The sequence below is a fragment of the Varanus komodoensis genome, unplaced genomic scaffold, assembly GCF_004798865.1.
Source record: "Varanus komodoensis strain SLA01 unplaced genomic scaffold, ASM479886v1 scaffold8, whole genome shotgun sequence".
Lineage (NCBI taxonomy): Eukaryota > Metazoa > Chordata > Lepidosauria > Squamata > Varanidae > Varanus > Varanus komodoensis.
In genome coordinates this window covers 11,321,223-11,343,640 of record NW_025336481.1, presented here as the reverse complement: position 1 = coordinate 11,343,640, position 22,418 = coordinate 11,321,223, and the positions used below count along the sequence as shown (strand labels likewise).

Sequence of the window (22,418 nt, the reverse complement as noted above, 5' to 3'; positions counted from 1 at the left end):
AGTGGGTTCTTCTACATTATTAATAACAGGTGTGTAATGCTTGCACAAGATGAGGTTTTGAAAGATTTCTTTCTTTGCTATTGCCTTTCCAAGTTTATGCATAACACTAAAGACTAGAATCTTAACTGCTTTCACTTTAAAAGATGGTGCCTAACTTACAAGGGGGGCTGTTGGGAGGATATATGGAAAGGAGGAGGCCCTTGTACGCCACCTTGAGTTCCTTGCAAGAGGAAGGAAAACAGGATATAAAGGCAATGAAGTAAAAAAATGATAATAAACCATCTACTCCAGCTGTCTGATCAGGCCCTCTATCCTAGGCCCAGGATGACAATTTTAATAAAAGAGTATTTCCTCTCATGTGACATTTGTCTCTGAGCTAGAAGCCAAGCTAATTCCAACAACTGGGTTCTTTTAAAGTTTTTAGCTACATAACTGCAGAAGATTTACAGAACTATAATGTCAGCATATGGAGAAACTGAAACTGTAAAAGGTTTTGCATACAAAGCCAAGAAATTTGAAGAAAGAGATTTGGAAGGTCAGTAATGATGGAATTAGAAAAGAACATCAAGTGTTAAGGATGTTTCACTGGAGACCAAGGCCAAGATAATCCAAACTATTGTATTCCCCATCACCAAGTATGGGTGTGAAAGCTGGACAGTGAAGGGAGCTGGCAGGAAGAAGATGGATGCATGGGAAACATGGTATTAGAGGAGAGCTTTGTGAATACCCAGGACTGGCAGAAAGATGGGTCATACCTCAAATCAAGACCAAACTTTTTCTGGAAGCAAGAAGGACAAAGCTGAGGCTGTCATACTTTGGACACATCATGTGAAGGCAAGCCTTCCTGGAGAAGACTATCAGGCTAGGGAAAGGCAGGAGGAGGACCAATGATGAGATAGATTAATTCCATAAAGGAAGCCACAGCCCTGAGATTGCAAGAGCTGAGCATGACTGAAGGACAGGCCATTCTGGAAGGCTTTCTTTCCTAGGTCAGAGATTACTTGACAGCACTTAATAAAAACGGTTACATTTTGTAAATAGCACCTGCAATATCAATTCAAAGTGATTTCAAAACAAAACAGTCCTGTGAAAGCACGATTACTTCTCTATACTTTTTTGTGTGGGAGTAGACTTGCAGAAAGGACTTTCAGATCTACACATAATTGTACGTTTAGTACAACTTAAGTCACCTGATGACTTTTACATCGGCAATAAAAAAAACGTCAGCTCCGTTGTCCGTGTCCATACTTGGGCATGAAGGGAAGGGTTTCACCTCAGGAAACTCGAGTGTGAAGTTTGCAACTGCTTCCAGATAGGCTCATTGTGGTATGAACAAACGAAGGTCTTAACACTAAGGAAGGGCTGGCTGGACTCTGTGCAACCCACTGGCACATGAGCATCCGTGTTCAGTCCCATCTGAGAAGCTGCACAACTAGAAAGGCCAGGGCAGAGGCTCTGGAGAGCGTCTTCGGAGCGCCACTGTTAAGGTCAGCCCCTAATCTTCCCAGGTAACTGGGCTGGCTGTGTCCTGCTGCAACTGCTGAGGGCATCCCGCACTGGAAGAGAGGAGACTGATACGAGGTGGGCCTCTTGCCAGGTGTGTTGGGGCTCGACCCATCCGTCGGTCTCTCGCCGATGTACAGCAAGCTGCGGTCTTTGGCATCCCGTTCGATTCGGAAGAGTTCGTACTCCGTGTGGGGCAGCCTGATGCCCAGAGCCGCGCAGCCGTTCGTGTGGGTGACGTCCAGCTCCCGCCCGATGCTCCAAGCGCCGGCCTCCCCACAGCTCCCGGCCTCAGAGGAGTTCAGCATCACCGCCGTCGCCTGATCCATGGGCGTCACCCGGGCGTGGGTCACCCTGAAGACCAGCTCGGTGCCTCCCTTCACGACAACGGAGGGCGCCCCCTCCGTGTAGTGGCCCGAGGCATACACGGTGAAGGTGGGCTGCTTGCAGAGAGGGTCCGAGTAGTGGTAGTAGTAGCCCTCCCAGCTGCGGTTGTTGCCGTGGAAAGTGAAATACCTCGTGAGGAAAAGCACTGCTGGGCGGACCTCACACCGAGAGCTGACCCAGCGGCCGCTCAGCCACATGGGGAGCTCAGGCCTGGCCAGTAATATGGGTGGGTGATGCTCGTCGCCTCTGTATATAATCCCACAGGCAGGGCAAGGGTGGACATGGTGCTGTTGGAAGAAAGAAAGAAGAAGGCAAAGTCTAAGCAAGGCCTTTCCTATATATTTACTAAGCAATGTAGTTTTCCTCAAGGGAAAGTACACTCTACAAAAAAGAGCAAGTTTGGAAGGCAGGGCAGGGCAGGGCAGGGCAGGGGAATAAATATTTTGATAGTGGACAAAAGACCATGATACCACTGGGAAGCAAAGTGCCATCTGCACAGAGATGAGCATGCTTGATTTTATCCGCCTGCATTCTACGCTAAATTAATAACATGTTGACCCACTACCCCAAAGCAAAACATGAGGTCTAGAAACGTGCTAGGAAGAAGGCTAAGTAATGTTTTCAGGATTCAAAACAATGCAACAGGCTACATTCGAAAGATCTTGTGCTTGTTTTGCCAAAGAACTGAAATGCTTCAAAAGTCCATGCTACCCTGATTCTTTACTGGAAGGTATGATCCAGCCACTTTTACCTGAAACCCTGATAAGTTTTAGTATTTAGAAATTCAACGGGAGTGACTTGGTGGGGGGGGGGGGAATACACAGATTTTTAGTATCTAGAACACTGAAATGAAAGTATGGATCAGTGTTCTACAATGTAGAGGAAATTTTGAAATCAAAATGCTGTAGTTTGCTTAGTGGTATATGGAAGCCAGATTATAAAAGTAATTTCCCCTCTACCCCACTATGAGGAGCTAGTTTCACTGATGTGAAAGAAATGCACATATTTTCAGCTGACATGCACAGGGGGATGTAACTGATCATGTATTTGAATAAGTCACCCCAAAGGTTTCTGGTCAGCGTTAAACAGTTATTCCCGCACTAATTAGGGCATGTGTGTGGACCACATACAATTTACAGTGAACGGGATCTGTTTTCATAAGTCAGGATTGCTACGTATGGTCGATTTTGAAAGACGCCAGCTGTGTTTGTATGGGAATAAGATTTAAGTAACTCTGTAGTTAAACAGTCCGGCAAGCAATTTACATGTATGCCACTGAAGTCTGCAGTAATTCATCTATGCTCAACTCTCCTTACCGCAACTGTCGCTCCAGCGAGTGTTGATGGTACACAGCACATTATAGCTAAATACTCCCAGCAGTTACTGAAATAAGCACGTTCTTTAAAAGCAGGAAATGCTTTAATAATAGGAGGTAATTTCCCCAGAGTGGTTTCTCTTTAAAGCAGACACAGATATGGGGGAAATCAAAGAGGTCATTTTATCTAGAGGGGGGCAGAAGGGAGCGTCTCCCGCCTGGCTCCCATCCACATCCCACAGTGCAACCCAGTGGGTTCATCACTCATCTATCTCTAGGCTGTAGGTCTGACGGCTTTCTGTGCGAGTGCCAGAGACGCCACCAGGTTTTAGGGAAGCCGCAGGCAAGGTGCCTTTGGGGGAAGGGGCTGCCTCTCCCTATTCTGCCTGCAGAAAGGACTGCAGTACCGGCATGCAGCCCATGGCCCTAAAATATTTGTATTTGCTCATCTCGAACAGCAGGAAATTGGGTGCTTGGGGCACGCACACAGCCAGTGAGGGCCCCGTCAGAGCCGAGGGCTGTCCTTCAGCCGTACACTGTTGCAGCTTGCAAAGGGATTACCCTGTACTCCCGGTCCAGCTCTAGTGGTGCTGCGGGAGCGTGCGCGTAAACAGGGCTAAGTGCAGAACCAGCTTTCCCAACAGCAGCCTCTGACCAACCAGACCATGAGTCCATTGCTCCTGGCAGTCCGTATTTGCACTGGCAGCAAAAGCGTGGCTCTTTCCCAGCTCAGCTGCCCATGTGTGTGTTGAAGTAGGGATGTCAGGAACTGAAGGCGGGCTGCAAAGCACATGATCTTCCAACTGAGTGATGACTTTTTTGGGGAGGGGGGTCTTAAGCAAGTTCCAAGCCCCCATGGACTTATGCTGTTACTGACGTTCTCCAGAGCCTGCCATGAACTGAGACATCTAAGTCTGAACTGAGTTCTCTGTGCATGCGAGCAGATTCAAGGAAATATGGGGTGGGGGGACATAAGCTGACCCTTGGTGATAGCTGCCTACATTGACTGGCAGTGGCTTCCAGGATTTCAGCCGTCCCGGAGTGGTCAGGATTGGAATCTGCACCCAAAATGATGTGCTTTGCTTCTGAGCAACAGTCCTTGCCCAGAGACTGGTGGCAACCAGAAGGAACGGCCAACTATGAAATGGAGCCAAATCCTTAGCCCCAACTTTCTCTCTGCTAAATGGAGCCCTTGCAAAGGATCCAGTCACAGTGTCTAATTTTTCCCAGGCACTGACTTCATCCACTGGTAACAGGCCATGTAGAACTGTGAGCTGATTAACTGCAGCATTGTAGTGAAGTCACTGTACTTCAGCACACCTCAGTGTGGTTTTAAATTAATTTTACAAAGCATTCATGTTTAGCATCTGCTTTAGCTCACATATATATGGTTTTGGCCTAAGATAACTCTTGACTTTAATGCCCATCCAAACCTATTAGTTGCAACATGTTTTTTCTCTTTTCCTTGCTAGAATCCCAGTTATTGCATTGTTGTGTTAGTGAATTTTTTTCCTCCTACCTTGTCCCTCCCCTTACCCCAATTTCATTTTCCTCTCCATCTGGTAATGGTCATGAGCATTTTTCTGCTATTGTTCACAAGCCTATCTTGCAGCTCGATCACAGTCCAAAATTGATTAGTTATGATTTTGATAAAAACACACTCTGGGAAAGAAACCAAGCTCCTGACAAAAGCAAACAAGAAACCAGGACCTGCCGCATAATCACATTTCGGCTGCACTGAAAGTTAGGTTTCTGTATATCCTTGGCTGATAATTACATTCAGGGCTATTTCCTCTGGTAATGGTATTCCACTGAGGGATAACAGTTATTGGATTTTCCTTGCTGCTCCTCTTTTTCTTTGAAAATGAACTTCAGTAGGACCCACCAAAAGAGAAGCATAAGATAATAATCATATCCACTTCTCACTTAAAACCTCTGCATTGTAAATGTTCAGTTACTGATAACATTTCTGCTAAACTCTGCTGCTTCACTTGGTTATGGGGAACTTTTTTCTACATTCAGCTCACCGGAGAGGGTAGACGTGTTATACACCAACCATACTTTATTTTGGAGAGACATTTAGCAAATGGGTTTTGCTTCAGGCTCACGATCTGTCTAACTGCAGTGTCTTAGCTTAAAGGTAATTCCACTCCAATTCCCCAGGGTCTGGAAGAAGGGCTTATCTATAAAACTGCTCCCAGTCTCCTTTCTTCTCTTTCTCGGGATGCTACAGATTAGCTATTTTACAGGGCATCTGTGCCATGGCTTTATACCTTATGCACTTTACACACTGCTCTCCCACTTACGTCCAAATAGGTTGCTGATTTAAAAATGCACTAACTATTTAGCGGCAATTTGCTTCCCTTTCTCTTTTGTTGCTCTTTTGGAACAATCAGGAGATGCTGCCTTGCCACTGCTTAAGAATATAAGATGAGAGCTGCTGGGCCAGACCAAGGGTCCCTCTAGTCCTCCACTATGGACAGCCAGTTGCCTACAGGACCCCACAGACAGGGCAGGAGCACAACAGCATCACCCGCCCATGTTCCTCAGGGAATGGTGCACCTTGAGTGCACAACTGCTTTGTTTCGCTGCCCTGTTTGCAAAGCCCGGCTCTTCCAGGGCAATATGGTCCCACCTCTGCCCAGCATGCTAGCCTTGCATGCCAACAATGGCAAAGAGTCTTTTATGCACAAATATGCATTCTGAAGCAGCATGAGCCCCTCTAGACTGAAACAGATTATCCTGAAGACACAGATCAGTTCCTGTCAAGTTGGAGCTTTCCTGACAAATGCTCTTTTGCCTGGCAGTGCATCTGAGCAAGCCACTGCAAACAGGCCATGATTCTACACAAGGAGAACTCTTACCATGGCGCTCTGCAGGGGGCGCTGATAACCCGTTGGCCGATAATGGCGTCTTTCCGACCACTCAGTGTGGATGTCCCCAAGATAGAGCTCTTCCACTTCTCGGCTCCCCTGGTTATTCTGGAGCAGCGCTGCCTGGTGGAACTTCTCCACTCGTACGAGGCTAAGTTCATGCATAGCAAATCCAAGGCCTGGGGTGCAATCCTGTTCCACTTTAGCACTCAGAAGCTCATACAGGGCACCGGGAGCCCAAGTCCGCCCGGCCGGCACAAACCCACGGCAGCGCTCTCCTGAAGTCCGGTTGATGCGAGCCACCGTTTCTTGCATGGCCCTCTGGCTATGGAAGACAATGCCGACTTTGTGAAGATGGTAATCCGCTTCAGTGGCCCCCCGTGTGATCCAGGAGGCTTGCCGGAGCCTAATTTTGCCTTTGATGACCAGAGAGTAGGTGGGATCCTGGCAAGAAGGGTCACGGTAGTAGAACTGATAGGCTTTGAAGAGGCGGTTGGCATAGAACATATACGACCGGGTGAGGAATTCGGGTCCTGGCCGGACCTCACACCTGGAGACAAGGAGTGACGTTTTTGTTACAGGGGGCTGGATCCAGATTTACCCTGGATCAACTGCACTAGCAGAAGTGCAGTTCCTCACCCACTTCTACCCATGGCACACTGAAAATGCTAGACAGAGCCAGGGTTCAGATGACACACTGTGGCCTGTTGTGTCTTATTTAACCAACAGGGAGCCATGGTGCCCATGGACATGTGAACCCTGCTTAGGCTGTGTCATATCCTGCAATCTTGGCAACTATTAAATAACCACTGCACCACCCTAAAAGAGACCACAGGTTAAGCAGGGATTGGTTAATGGTCACATGTGGAAGGCAGATGCTGGATCTTGTCCAATTTCAGTTTTATGCCAGTCACAGAGTGCATGAGAAGAGCAACCTAATGGAGACAGGAACTTTCGTCAAATACTTGTTGGTTACTGGGGGGGAATTTGAGACTCAAAGGGAATGGCTGGAATTTTTCTTGCAGATGGTCAAAATGGACAGCTTTGATAATTAAGAATGGTGTGTTATGACTGGAGAATTGAATCATGCCAAAATGGTTGAAATATGTATGTGGCAGACTGGAAGGAAAGGTGGTCATGTTACAAATATTTTCTATTTTGTAAAATAAATTAAAAAGTGGAAGATGAGGGGAAAGAGAGCACTGGCAACCACTGAATCTCTACTAAATCCCATCTAATTTTTCTGGACAAGTAGTATATCTGGTAGCAGCTGGAATTTAAAAAAATCTGAGTAAAATTTTCAAATTCTGTGATTAAATAAATGAGGCAAAGCATTTTGATCTAATTAAACTATTTCATTTAACTGTTCAGATTGCTTTAATTCTCAATGTCAAAATAGTGTCACAGTGCAATTCCGTACATCTCTGGTGGTCATACTTCAAACTTACAGAATATACTCTGTTTTTCACTAAAACCTCAAGAGGTACGTGTTACAAAAGATGGACACTTGGAATTAAAGCATTCTGAGCTCAGCAATTTGGTTTGAGTACCAGAACTGAATAGAATTCAGTCCACCGGAATAACAATCCTCTTTTTATAGAAACACAGAAACAAAGCAAGTCAGAAGGGATCTCCTGGGCCATCTAGTCTGATCCCCAGCTCCAGCCAGCTCTGCTCACGACATGCCACCATGTGCACGTCCAGCCTATCCTTAAACACCCTCACCAATGGGGCCTCCACAACCTCCCGTGGAAGCCCATTCCACACCCTCGGGCTCCTAACTGTCAGGAAGTACTTCCTGGCATCTAAATTGAGCCTTGGTTCCCTGAGCTTCACTCTGTTGGAGTACTTCCTGCCTTCCTCTGCAGGGAAGAACAGGTATGGCTTTTATTATGCAGCTTTCTTCATTGCGTGGATTTGAACTGCCAACCTTTTGATCAACAAGCTCAATGGCTCAGCAGTTTAACCCACTACACCACCCATGTCCTTCAAGATGTACTTACTCCAAGGTAAATGGATGTAGGGTCATAGCCTAAAGATCCCAATGCTGTACATTCAAACAGAACACTTAGGTGGGCTTTAGGCCAGGTTTAATCACATAAGTTTTTCTGGAAGCTTGAAAAAAGACTGAATCCCCTGTGTGCTTGCCTTGACTTGTTGGAAGAAAGATGTAAAACTGATTGATTGAGTGCCTTCCTCTAAGGAGTTCTGGATGGCATGCATCCTTCTCCCCCATGCCCTACCCATTTAATCCCCCCAAAACCCCCAGAGATGGGCTAGGATAAAAAATGAATATATGTTCTTCCCAAAGACCAAACAACATGGGCTAGTTATTTAGGTTTCTAGCAGAGAAACATAAGAAGGTCAAAAATATAAAATAAACCTTCTCCACCGAGAAGGTCAGAATGTGTAAAGATAAGCCTGGAGGCAGATGTTTTGACACCACAAGTGTAGATCAAGATAACCACGCACAAAAGTAACAGAATGTTTTGTGCTGTGATGTTTTCTGTTACTAAACAGTGCAAAAAGCTACAATGGCAATTTAAATACTCAGGAGCAAAGGCAAAGTCCACCATGGCAATATTATAATCTACTTGGTATGGCTATAAACATCTTACCCTGTTGAAATCCAATGACCTTCCAGTCTGGGTGGAAGGAGAGCCGCTATTCTAGCGCCGTCCTGAAGGTGGCGCAATTGGTACTGGCACTGCGGTTCCCACTGCAGTTTTCCGGAGCCAGGCTGGCTTGGAGGAGATACTGGGACATCCCATAGCTTCTGTCCAGATGCACATGCTTTAGAGAGAAATCAGATGTTTTAGGGCACAAATGTAGAGGCTCTCCGACACAGGATTCTGGATGATAAAAAGCACCTGTTCCATTCCAGCCTGTGTTAGAAAGCATCCTTTGCTTTCCTGACCAAGCATGCATACGGCTTGAAGTACTTTGCAAGTTTATCAGGGCTGCAGTGAAGCAAAACTGTGAGATATGAGCCCACTTCACAAATGGGAACACAAAGCTAAGAGACAGTTGCTTGCCTGCAGGGGAGTCTAAGACACCAATCATGTTAAAATACTGAAGTGCATCCCCACTCACTCCACTGCCCAGTAATCGGCCTTCTGATTTATTTTCTCTTCAAACTTCTAGCCATGCAGCTCCAGATTAAACCTGCTAGCCTCCACTTTCACGAGTGTAATCCTATGTACTGGACATAGTTTTCTAGGGTTCATCAAGGCAAATTCAGGGTTCCCTTAAGAAAAGCAAGGCAAGTTCTGACCACAAGTCAGGCTCTCTTTCACTACCTTTTGGCTAAATATTTCGGTATGAATGGACCCTCAATAGGGTGAGGGAGGTGGGAGGAAATCCCAAGGCGAGGGGCTTCAGGAGGGGCCCTAGTGCAAGAAGCCTGCACCATTGCTCTAAACCTCATATTCAAATAGTCCCTCAACTACCCAGTAATTGCTTTGCTGTTGGCACCTGCACTGGTTCTCTTTTGGAGAAGTCTGCCTGGAAAACTGCAATTCCTTTTTGGAGTAGTGCAAGGAAAAGCAGCAAATTGCAGTGTCTCCTCACTAGCCAATTGTTGGGAGTCCTTCCAGGTGTGCTCCTGTTCAAGGTGTTCAGCTTAGACAAAAAGGTGAGGAAGGGGAAACATGAGAGAGGTGTTTAATGTGCTACGTGGAGAAAGTAGAGAGGGAGATGTTTTTCTCCCTCTCCTGTAACACTTGAAATGGGGGGGGCATCCCATGAAGCTGATTGGTGGGCAGTTTCGGACAGATTAAATGAAGTACTTCTCTGCACAGTTTATAGTTTAGCTATGAGATTCACTACCACGGGAAGCGGTGCTGGCCAGCAATCTGGATGGCTTTAAAAGAGGACTGGACAGATTCATGAGGGAGGAGGCTACTGGTGGCTACTGGCCTCCGGCTACTGGCCTCCTTTACAGAGGCAGCATGCCTGCATGCACCAGGTGCTGAGGAGCTTGGGCAGGAGGAGGTCTGGCGCCCATCCTGCTGGAGGGACCCTGTGGGCGGCTCATTTGCTGCTGTGTGTACAGAGTGCTGGATTAGATGCACCTCCAGTCTGATCCAGGAGGGCTTTGTTTTGTTCTCAGGTTGCTCTCTAACAAGCCAGCCTTTCCTAAGGGTGATAGTAGTAGGCCACAAATTCTCAAGAGTACCAGGTTGGGAAGGTTATTGTAACAGGCATGAAAACCACATTTCTTCTCCCCTGCCCACTTTCCCAAGGGACACTCAGGACGCCATGACTCCAGGGGCTCCCTGAGCATGCCCAGTCCTCTTCCAAAGCCGTTTCTAGAAGGCTTCTGTCTCCTTAGGCCACAGCAAGAGCCATTAATGGGCTTTTGAGCTGCAGAGGACTTTTCATCACAGAACCAAGCCATTAAAAGCTCAGTGTGCAAGCAAGCACCCATTTAAAACATGTCAAATATGAAATCCATTTTAATTTAGCATGTGAGCCAACCCCATCTCTAGACCCACGAGCTCTGCCCCGGAAAACTTCTCTCCTTCCACAATTTATGGCTCAGGGGTGACAGCCCAAGGCAGGGAAATTGCAACCGGGAACATTAAAGCTTTCCTGTTGCCCTTTTACAAGGACAGTAATATTGTCACTTACCTCATTTCCCTTAGCAGCGGATGTTATTGGCTTAGGCAATGGGAGAATACGTAGCCAGACTGAGTCTTTACCCAGGTTTTTAATATCACTCCTTTAAGAACGTGACCTGAAGAGAATGGGAGCACACCAGTGGAAGAAACACAACCCGGGCCTTGAACGCCTTTGCCCAACTGCCGCCTAATCTGAGCATTTTTGCAGACATGTGCGGCACATTTTCAGCCATCAGAACAAAACTGCCATGTCCTGCTTTATTTCCCAAACTCTTCAGGTCAGAATCAATGTGGTGTCATGAACAATAATGCATTGGACTGAGACAGAAATTCACCTCCCTTTTCGGCCACAAAACTTTCAGGGTGGTCCAGGCCACAGTGTGCAAGTCATTCTCTCCAAGATCCAATTCCCCCATCTATAAAATGGGAATATTAATGACTGGAACCTCAACTTGTGTCCGCCCCTCCAACCTCTCCAGGGAATGATCTGTGCCAAATCCCACCCGCTGGCCGGGGATGGTGCCAAAGGGGTCCCAGTGCAGCTTTGGTTATTTCCCATTTCCAACTGAACGAACAGTAATTGACAGGATATGGAAATGGCCACCAATCCACATGGCTTTGAAGGGGTTCAGGGCACAATGGCACGTGTGTTACGCAGGGGGAAAAGGCCCCACAACTTGTAGCATGTTCCAGCCAGCTTTTCCCAGGCCTTTCCCTGCAAACATGCAAGGATTGCACCCTAGCTTAATCCATGAAGGATAAGACTACCAAGGGGTACTAGCTATGATTGGCTACAGACTATCTCCAGGAACAGAACTGTTGGGAAGGAGTGTAGCGCTTGCTCTTGGCACATACTCACGGGTCATGCTGATCTGGACTCTGAGACAGAGGATGAAGGGGAGGATGAAGGGGAGGAGGCGGAGGGATCTCCAGCATGTGGGGCTCCAGACTCTGAGATGACAGAAGCGGTGCTTCTCTCAAGGTCACTCTGCCCAAGCAGGCTCTGAGAAAAGCCAAGGTGTGCAGGTGTTGGCGGGGGTGTGAAGAGCAGCTCTCAGAGTCAGACAAACCTGGTACTACTCTTGATCCCATGTCTCAGCATTGGAAAGCAGTGCAAGCCAACTAGGGAATAGGTGTATACAAAAGTTGCAGGCGAGCCTGCTTCCAAACGGGCCCTTCAGAAGGGACGAGGCCCAGATGCACTCAGAAGGTGGGTTTCCAGAAGTAGTTGTTCAGATGGGATTGAATAAACCACTCTGTGCATGCACAAACATCCATTCTGTGAGAGTTGGGTGTGGTGGGTGTCTTTTGGTGAATAGAGAGCTTTTTGCAAAGAAACAGGCTGTTGCCTTGAATTAGTGAAGGGAGGAGTACCTGGCAAACAACAAGAACTGGGGTGGAATGTGTCCTCTTTTACAGAGAAGATTCCTTTATTTGAAAGGCAGCCCTGTCCAATTCTGGTTTAAAAATTAAGAACCATAAGAATTTTTCCCTGCCACTAGTTAGCAACCAGACAACTGGTAAAGGGCAGGCGCAGAGGTAGCCACAGTTTTTCACACTATGATGAGATGTATTCTGTTTGTTACATTTAATTTGCATTTGTAAATACAAACCAATCAGATGGAAATCTTATGGAAACTGATGTCCACTCTTGTCCTCTTTTGTGAAATGTGCGGCCGCTTTTTTGGGGGGGAGGGGATCTCCTGGACCCTGTGGAATCCAGCTCTCTTCTTTTCACTGGGCTTCTCTCTCCAATCACATGTGCAGAAGAAGGACAGCCCTTGAATGGCATTTGCACAGGTCCAATTCCTGCAGGCACCTGCACAAACGCTCCAGCGATCTGACCTTTGATGGTCAAAAATCTCCTCCTCCTCGATATACATTAATATTCTATCCTTCTCATTAGAGAGTGAGAGTAAGGTCTTTTCCTTCTTCTTTGTGACAGCCTCTGAGGTGCCTGTGGAGTGCTATCATGTCACTTCATCGTCTTCTTTTCTCAAGGCTGAACAGGCCCAGTTCTTTCAGCCTCTCATCGTAAGACTTATTTTCCAGGCCCTGTATCATCTCTGTTTTCCTTTCCTGAACACTTTCCAGATTATCAGCATCCTTTTTAAACCTGGGTGCCCAAAACTGAATGTTGTATTCTATGTGAGGTCTGACTAATGCAGAGTAATAGGAATGAATACATCTCTATTTCTAGAAGGGATGCCTCTGTTTATACATCCCAAAATAGTGTTTGCCTTTTTTTGTGGCTGCATCACATGGCTGGCTCATGTTTAGCTCACTGCCTACAGCAACTCTATAAGATCCCTTTCACTCTCAGTACTCTTGAGCCAAGTGTTCCCCGTCTTGTATTGATACAGTTTTCTTGCCTCGATTTGGGATTTGTCCCTGTTGAATTTGATTCTATTGTTTTACGCCCAGTGTTTAAGCTTGTCTATGTCTCCCTGGAGCATCTTTTTGTTTTCCATACCCAATTTAGTATTGTCTGCAAATTTAATTATCATTCCCTGGATTCTTCATCAAGATCATTAACAAAGATGTTGAAGAGTATTGGTCCTAAGACTGAGTTCTGTGATACTTGACTAGTAACTTCTCTCCATTGATGGAAGACGCTACCATTGATGGTCACTCTGTGACCTCTTCTGAAACCAGTTGTGAATTCACCTGAAAGTAGTACTATCAAGTCCACATTTTGCCAAGCTTCACTAGGAAGCTGCCGGGCACTTTGTTGAAGGCTTTGCTAAAATCTAGGAAAATAATGTCGACTGCATTTCCTCTGTCCATTTGGGTGGTAACCCAGTCAAAGCATGAGATTAGGTTGGTTTGGCATGACTTGTTCTTAAGAAATCCATGCTGGCTTCTGCTTATCACTGCATTTTCTTCAAGGTTCATAAAGACTGATTTTTTAATGATTGGCTCCAATAATTTCCCAGGGATTGAGGTTAGACTAACTGGTCTATGGTTCCCCAGTTCATCTTCCTTCCCTTTCCTGTAGAAAGGGACCACGTCATCACTCTTCCAGTTGTCTGGCACTTCCCGTTCTCCAAGATTTCCCAAATATTATATATAGTATCTCAGAGAGCTTGAAAGTGCAGATTTGAACATGCAGTGTTATTGGACGAGAATCACTTACTGTTTACCTCATCTGAACACACTTGAAAATGCAGTTGCTCCAGATGTCTGCTAGGGATGGCTCAGGGCCCAACTGTGTGCACGCTCGCATATTTGAGCCACTGCGTGGCAGCGCTCTTTGAATCCTTATTATGTCTCCTTGGCAGATGCATCAAGTCTGCATTGTTTTACATCACAGACACTCTGGCAAGATACTCGTGGGGTTTTGACACATTACAAAAAGGAAAAGGGCTTCTTTTTTCTGCATCAGAGATAAGACTTGGCAAAGAAGAAATAAAAGCATAAACTGCTGATAATCTTTTTACTTCTGAAAGAATCCATTGCACAGCAGGGAAGGGCAGGGAAGCTTCACAAACTGGCTGGCCGAGGTGGGAGAGAATGAACATTTAAACAAGGCAGAGAACATCTGCAAGTTAATGTCTTTGGGAGGGAATGGGTGACAGTTTGGCTGGGATTAAAACTTCAAGACAAGCTACAGGGTCAGGAGTAGATTTGTGAGGCAGGCTAAGGACTGAGGAAACGGAGAAAAGGCAGGACAGCAGGGCAAGTGCAAGAATGGGGCCAGGAGCCCAAAGGGACAGTGGCTGCAGGAAGCAGGCAATGAGCTGAAGAAGGGGCCAATGAGGCAAAGACAGATGAAGATGACGGAGGCTTGTGCGAAAGAGACCTATGAAAGAGGAGCTACCAGGCACCGAAGGAAGACTCCAGGAAGGCTGTTTGAAGGGCTTTGCACTGTAGAGACAGGCAGCAAAATCTTGCTTAGGTTAAGTACTTATACACATGGAAAAAGAAGGGTGTCCATTATGGTTTTGCCCTCTAACTGGGGCTTTGTAAGCTGGCAATCCTAACTGGAAGCAAGAAAGGACAAGAACCAGAGGAAGATAGGGTTAAGAGCTAAATTTCACAGAGATTGTAACAGGGATGGAGAAAAATGGAAATAGCAAGGCTGAAAAAGCTCCCTCAAGTCCAGAAAATTGCTGTGTCCATATGAGCAGAGTCCACTCACTAACCAGATTACCCCTTGGCTTGCAATGGCAACCCCTCATGGTGCCAGTGGGACAACCTCTTCTAATTTTCTCTCCTATCACCCCTTCTCAAGCTTAGCAAGCCAAGGATAACATGCGATAACAGCAGCTGAGCTTATCTCCGCAAGGTATTCCTAGTTCGCCAACATGAAGTCCAAGAATCTTTTTAAAAACTCCTATAGACTTAGAAGGAATCAAAGAAACAGTTCTCAGCTTTAAAGTATGGGTTGCTTTTTTGCTCTGCAATGTAGCCCACTTTGGGCCTGCACTGATAGCTTTATATTCTTCCTGATACATTTCCCAGAAGGAACAGCTGGGGTAGCCAGATGTCCTGCTTTACAGAGGAAAGTCCTCTATTTGAAGGGCTGTCGGAGCAAGACTGTGGAGTTGGTACATAAAACCTTTGACTCTGACCCTGACTCCTCAATTTACGGTACCTTCAACTCCAACTCCTTTACTTATATATCAATATAGGGAATAAATGCACTAATTATTTATTTTCTACATTGATCAAAATGCTGCAAGTGTCTTTTTAAATTTGATGCTCTTGTAGGCGCTTTTTTATCAGAACCACAAAAACTACTAATTTTTGCAACACCTGTTTTTTCACAATCAGTACCTTCTATAATACTTTAACACACGTAATATTTCCCATCTGTTGTTATTGTAAAGTGTTCAAAAACAGTCAACTTTGTTGACTTCTTTTTGCCATTGTGATTTTTTTCATGGGGGACCGCTTTCACTAATATATGAAATTAAAATATATCCTGAAAGAATAGGTTAATCAAATTATTATATGTGAAACAGGAAATTTTAACATATTATTTATATTAAAATTCAAATTTATTAGGCATTGGCATATTTTAACCAACTCTGACTCCAGTAACTGAAGAATTGCTTCTGACTCCATGACTTTGACTTCAACTCCACAGTTCTATGTCAGAAGACAGTTCTCTATTTAAAAGTCAGCTAGTCCAATCCCATCAACTAAGCAGGCAGGCAGAAAGTCACCTGGCTTATTGTCTTCTCCACAAGGATGATATGAATCTCATTTATATTTAAATTATCCCAATTTTTTGCTAAATTTGCATCTATGCAAATCTATATCCTGTCTTTGGGAAATGAATAGACAGATAGTTGCCCACTATGTGAATATAGTAATGGACTATAATACTGGCCTTTGATCTAATTCAGTATGACTCTTACTTAAAAATAATAAAAGCTAGAGTTCTCAGATTTGGAAGGTCCAAGCTGTCATGTCTGTAAACCAGCAACAGGTTTAGTTAGGTTTAGATTCCACCCACCTTCAACCTGTTAAGCCTGGGGAAGGTGGTGGAGGCAGAACCCAGCAGAACAAGAGGAAAAGTCATGGTAAAAAATTCCTTTAAGGTAGAGGAAAGCTCTGGGCAATCATTCAGAAAACCAGGAATTCTCCTCAAAATATCCTATTTGGATAAAGTGATTTTTTAGTGCAAAGCACCCCAGAGCAAACAGCTGCCAAACTAGAAATCTCATCAGACTTCTAGATTACACCACATGAGGGCACATTCAGATGACATATGGGGCAAAAACCACAGGCAAGAGGTACATTAATGTAATTTAGGCTGCAACCCTATACCTGTAGGTTAAGCCCCATTGACTTCAATGGGACTTAGACATCCAGCAAATTGCCTAAGAAAAATATGGATACAGGAAGTCCCCTGAGTACAAACCAGTCCCATTCTGAGAACATGTTTGTAAGTCCAATTTGTTTGCAAGTCCAATAAAGTTAGCCTAGATACCCAGCTAGCACAATCAGCTATATAATACTGTATTGTCATAGGTTTATAACGGTACTGGAGGACTTCCATTGATATCACCAAAGGAGTTCCAGAAGTTATACTTCCGTGTACATGGCAGCGCAGAAATACAAACGCTTTGCTGGACTCGCCTCTCTCAATTAGTTCAATAAAGTACAAAAAAGCACGTTCGCATCTTTGAAAGTTTGCAACTTGAAGGCTCTGGGGTCTTTCTGTACAGCAAATAGTGGGAGATAGGACACCTGAATGACTAATGCCTCCTTTTGTTAAAAACCCTTTAAAGCAGTGAAATCCTGTAAAATTCTCCCCATTCTTTCTGGAGCCAACTCCAGTCTTTCTATCCATAACCAGGAAATTCCAGGTAGCTTCCTATGCAGACAAAACATAAAATGCTCCCCAAAAGCAGGATTACAGAGGAGCCCAGAAGTCAGTCTATGGCAGGTCATAGAGTAAGTTGCTTCACTACTTTCAAATATTAACTAAGGTTTCAATACAACACATCCTGCCTTGCAACTGATTTCTAAAGCAATGAAGCAAAACACTTGCCTATAATATGCACTTTAAAAATCAAGAAATACTTTCAGAAACAGGGTTGAATCAAGGATCTGCCTTCCACAAGACGGAAGGCCATATCCACAGAATGAATGAATGAATTTATGTATTTATTTATTTATTACACCACCCCATAGGCCATGGGCTCTCTGGATGGTTTAAAAATTTGAAAAAACATAAATGATCAATAAAATAGTCCTACTTGCAATGCAGCTGAAACAATGCAGCTGAAAGAGAACTGGCCTGGTGTGACCTTGTGGGCCAGTCCCTGATAACGGTCAGGCTGCCCTATTCTGAATGAGCTGGACCATCTTCAAGGGCAGCCCCACGCAGAGTGTGTTGCAGCAGTCCAGACGGGAGATAACCTGATCATGGACAACGGTAGCCAGGCTCTGCCTGTCCAGATAGGGACATAGTTGGTGAACCAGCCTCAGCTAATAAAAGGTGCTCTGAGCCACTGAGTCCACCTGAGACTTGGGCAACAGTTCTGGGTTCAGGAGCACCCCCGAACCATGAACCTGGTCCTTTGTGGAGGAGGGGAAAAGGATTTCACAGAAGATTCTTCCTCTTATTTCTGGAGAGAACCCCAGTACACACAAAGCTAACTCCATTCAATGCACTTTCCTGACTCTGTGTAACATTTTCAGGGGACCGGGGAGACTGCTGTGGAAAGGAAGCAGCCACTCCACCTTAAATCTGGACCCAACCCTACATGGTTCTTCCACCTATGGCTTTTGTAATCCTCATTCACAGAATTTCAAGGGGAGCTTGGATGACAAGGTTTTCCACTGGAAACTGTCCTGAGTTTCCCACTGATCCCTCCATCCTTTTTCTTACCCATCAAAGGAAAGAGAAAAAGAAGTAAGGAGGGAATTACCACATAATATTTTTTGACTGGAAACTCTAGGAGTTATTTTAACACATCCAAACAGCAAACAGCCAACCGTGGAAGGAAAAATTAAGAGAACGTAAAGACAGAGAGCTGACTTATGTGAACACTATAGGAATTGCCCTCTGAATCAGACCGAAGTCCACCAATCTGTCAGGCAACACTGACCAGCAGGCTGCCTCTGTATGGAAACAAGCAAGGTGTCAATGAGGTAAAGCAAGTTTAACTCTGCCGTGATTTTAAATGGGGTTTAACAGCATGGCGTGTTAACTTGGCTGGCTGTTTTTTTGACTTGGGAATTAGCTTAGTGCTTCTCCCTAACCCCCCTGGCGAACCTGGAGTACAAGGGAAGTAAAGAGGGAAAAGTAAAAGGAAAGCCAGGAATGGTCAATACACTTAAACACACACAGAGACGGACAGCATCCATCTACTAAAGACTGTCCTACAAATTAGTGGTCAGTTCAGTGATGCATATCTGATGAACCCCAAAGCAAAACCCAATGACAGTGCATCCAGTGAACCGTATTTTCACATTTTAAAATCTGCTAATCCTATTTCAAACTATGCATTTATAAGTGATTGGTCATTTTAAAAATTTGGAGTGCTATGCCATGAGCAACCTATTAGCTGCACCTAAAAAGGCAAAGGTTTCCCCTTGACATTAAGTCCAGTCATGCCAGACTCTAGGGGGCAGTGCTCATCTCCGTTTCCCAGCCGAGGGAGCCAGCGCTTGACCGCAGACCGTCTCCGTGGTCATGTGGCCGGCATGACTAAACTCTGAAGTGCACTGAACGCTGTTACCTGCCCAACGAAGTGGTACCTTTTTCTCTACTTGCATTAGCATGCTTTTGAACTGCAAGGTTGGCAGGAGCTGGGACAGAGCAACGGGAACTCACCCCGTTGTGCAGATTCGAACCGGCAACCTTTCGATCAACCAGCCCAGCACCACAGCGGTTTAAACCACTGCGCCACCTGCAGTCCATATTAGTTTATTGAATAAACTCAAAAGCCCCAAGAAAAACTAGATATTAGCCATGCCTTAGGGTGCACGCACGCTAGGAGTTGTAGGCTGTATTTTCTGAATAAGCATGCCTAGAGCCCCATTTTCGGGCACCACCCTAGTGAAATTTCTGCAATGCTGTTTGTAGTTTGGCCCTAAAGACCACTCTGAAACTACACCTGGCATAAGAATGTGCACTTGGGTGTCTGTCATAGGGATCATATTACACTGATGTGGTTCCATCTGCATCGACTCCCTATTCAGCTCCCTATTTGCTTCTGGGCTCAGTTCAAGGTGCACTGCTGGTTATTACCCCTCAAGTCCTAAATGGATGGAAGACGGGATAGCTGAGGGACTGCTTCAATTCTATTATGTTTGTCATCAGAGGTCTTGCTTTCCCTTTTGCCAAGAGAGTGCAGCTAGGGACAGTTTGGTATAGTGATTAGAGTGTTGGACTAGAGACTGTGAAGATCCCAGTTCTAGTCCTCATTTGGCCACGAAGCTGCCTGGGTGACTTTGGGCGAATCACAGAGTCTCAGACCAACCTACTTCACAGGGTTGTTGCTGTGAGAATAAAACTGAGCTATGGGAGCCACCTTGGGTTCTTTGTATGAAAAAAAGATGGGATATAAATGCAATGTTTAATAATGAAGACATTGAAATAGTAAAATTTTTCACATTTCTTGGCTCAGTCATTCATTCAAAGGTAGATTGCACCCAAGACATCTGAAGAAGACTGAGCCTTGGAAGAATGAGAGCAAGACCAAGGTCACCCATTCTACTTTATTCCCAACCAATCAATGGGTGTGAAAACTGGCTAGTGGGGGAAGCTGGCAGGGAGAAGATGGATGCATTCAAAACATGTTGCTGGAAGAGATCTTTGCAAATGCCCTGGACCGTCGTAAAGACAAACAAATGGGTGCTAGATCAAATCAAGCCAGAACTTCCCCTGGAAGCACAAATGATGAATCTTCAGGCACATCATGAGAAGGCAAGACTCCATGGAGAAGCCCATGTTAGGGAAAGTTGAAGGCAGAAGACAAAGGCAAGAGCAATTATGAGATGGATGAACTCCATAAAAGAAGCACAGCCTTGCACTTGGAAGAGTTGCGTGGTGCTGTCATGGACAAGATATTTTAGAGGACTTTCATGCATAGGATTGCCCTAAGCTGGAGATGACAGGACTGCGTATAACAACAAATGAATGCAATATAGTAGTAGAAGTAATAGTAATACTAATAGCAAAAATAAAGCAACAGCATGATCTAGGTCATAGTCAGTGTCAGCACTGTGGAACTGTCTCCCAAAAATGTTTCAAAAGGATCCTTCTTTGATGCTTTAGTTAGACGATCAAAATAGTTTAAATTCACCATGCTCATAAATGAGGATTAACCACATGTTAACTTGGCAGGCTGTTGTGTTTGTGTAAGTAATACTTGGACTGAACTCATTTTTATTATTGTAAAATACAACAAATTGTATTTCATTGTTGTAAACCAGATCGGGGCCCTTACAGGAGCTTAAAGATAGTGCATAAATGATTTTATAAATGCATTTATATACCTCCCTGCCCCCATCCTCCAACAACACAAACCCTGCAGTGAAAAAGACAGAAGAGCAATGAAATTTGGAGTAAAATAGCAAAAAGCAGTTAAAAAGGTGCATCTCTGCTTCTTTCCAAAATTACCTTTTCTTCAGTGGATATGCAGCTAATCAACTTTTGTCTCTCACACCCAAGTTCTTACAGCATGTACCTGGACCCTAAAATAACCCACTAACCACCAGTAAAGATGCTCTGTAGTTAACCAAAACCTCTCTGGCTGCTGTTCGTGGCTGCACTTATTTATTCAGCAAACAATACTGTGCTTTTATCAGTCCACACTCTGCAGGAAGGCGGGGATGGTCGGTCGACTGCAGACAAGTGTGGTGAAGTATTTGACTTCTGGTATGAAGAAAAGCAGCAATGACTTGAAACAACTCCTGATAAAAGTGAAAGAAGTGAAAAAGCAGGACTGCAGTTGAATACTAAGAAAACAAAAATCATGTCCACAGATTATTAACTTTGCTGTTAATAATGAAGAAACTGAATTTGTGAAAGATTTCACATACCTCAACTTGGTCATTAATTCAGAGGGAGCCTGCAGTCAAGAAGTATGAAGAAGACGGAGACTTGGAAGGGCAGCAGTGAAGGAACTAGAAGGGAACATCAAATGGAAGAATGTCTCACTAGAGACCAAGGTCAAGAACTATTCTGTGCCCAGTCACAATGCACGGATATGCAAGCTGGGCAGAGAAGAAAGCTGATAGGAAGAAAATGAGATGAACTGAATCTATAAAGGAAGCCACTGGACTTGGAAGAGCTGAATGGAGCTGTCATGGACAGGACATTTTGGATGCTGTCATTCAGAGGGTCACCACAGGTCAAAGACGACTGGACTGCACACAGCACCAACAAAGAAAACATTCAGAGAGCACTCGTAAGAGGCCATTTTGTGGGAATGCAGGGGGAGGGAATCAGGAATAGCATGTCTGCCAAATTACAGATTAATTGCAAGAAAAAAGTGGGATATAAATATAATAAATGAATAAACAGTATGAGATAAGGATGAGTAAAAAAAAAACCCTGAGTACAATCCCTAGGGAGAAACTTAAACTCTAAGTGGAAGCATTTCTTTCCATGCTCAACTCATGAAGGGGGAGAAATGTTTGGCGGCCAAGTTACAACAGAACAAAGCTGCTTATTATAAATAGGTCTTGTGTTTACACACAGACCATTCTGAAGGATTAGAAAATTCTCACTGAGGCTGCAATTGTATAGTCCCTGGACCAGCATGCCAAGGATCATCGGAAATCTGCCTCTGAGCTCGAAGAAGAGAGCTCAGTTCCCAGTTCCCCCCCCCTTTCCCTCTGGAAAGATCAGGAGGTTAAATGGAGTTTACAACCCCATTAAGCACATACAGGATTGCAACTATGCATTGCAATCCTATTCATGTCTACACAGACATAAGTTCCATTGAGTTCAATGAAACTTGCTGCAGTCTGTCATTATTAATTTTATTTCTATATCACTGAATAACTGAAGCTGTCTGGGTAGCATACAAGAATTGCTGCACGTCTAATGGGACTAAACCCCAGTGAATGCAATCGACTTTACTCCTGAGCAGGCATGGATAGGAATGCTCCACCCATCTTCTGTCCTCAGCAAGGATTACAGTGCAGGTGGAAAATGTGCCACTGAATTGTTTGATATTTGATTATTTAGAACACATTCACCCTACCTTTCCTTGAACACATCGAGGTGGCTAACACCATCCAAAT

The 22,418-nt window shown here is 44.8% G+C and overlaps 1 protein-coding gene across 1 annotated transcript in view; it reads right to left on the bottom strand.

Moving 5' to 3' along the window:
* Positions 1-241: 241 nt before the first annotated feature.
* Positions 242-22,418, bottom strand: part of APCDD1L (APC down-regulated 1 like) — a 45,274-nt gene continuing 23,097 nt past the window's right edge. Inside the window, exons 2-4 of the mRNA XM_044454898.1 lie at positions 8,697-8,871; positions 6,070-6,628; positions 242-2,177 (exon numbers count right to left, since the gene is read on the bottom strand). Coding sequence (XP_044310833.1) covers positions 1,407-2,177; positions 6,070-6,628; positions 8,697-8,871 — 1,505 coding nt within the window. The 3' untranslated portion in view covers positions 242-1,406. The remainder of the gene's footprint in view (positions 2,178-6,069; positions 6,629-8,696; positions 8,872-22,418) is intronic.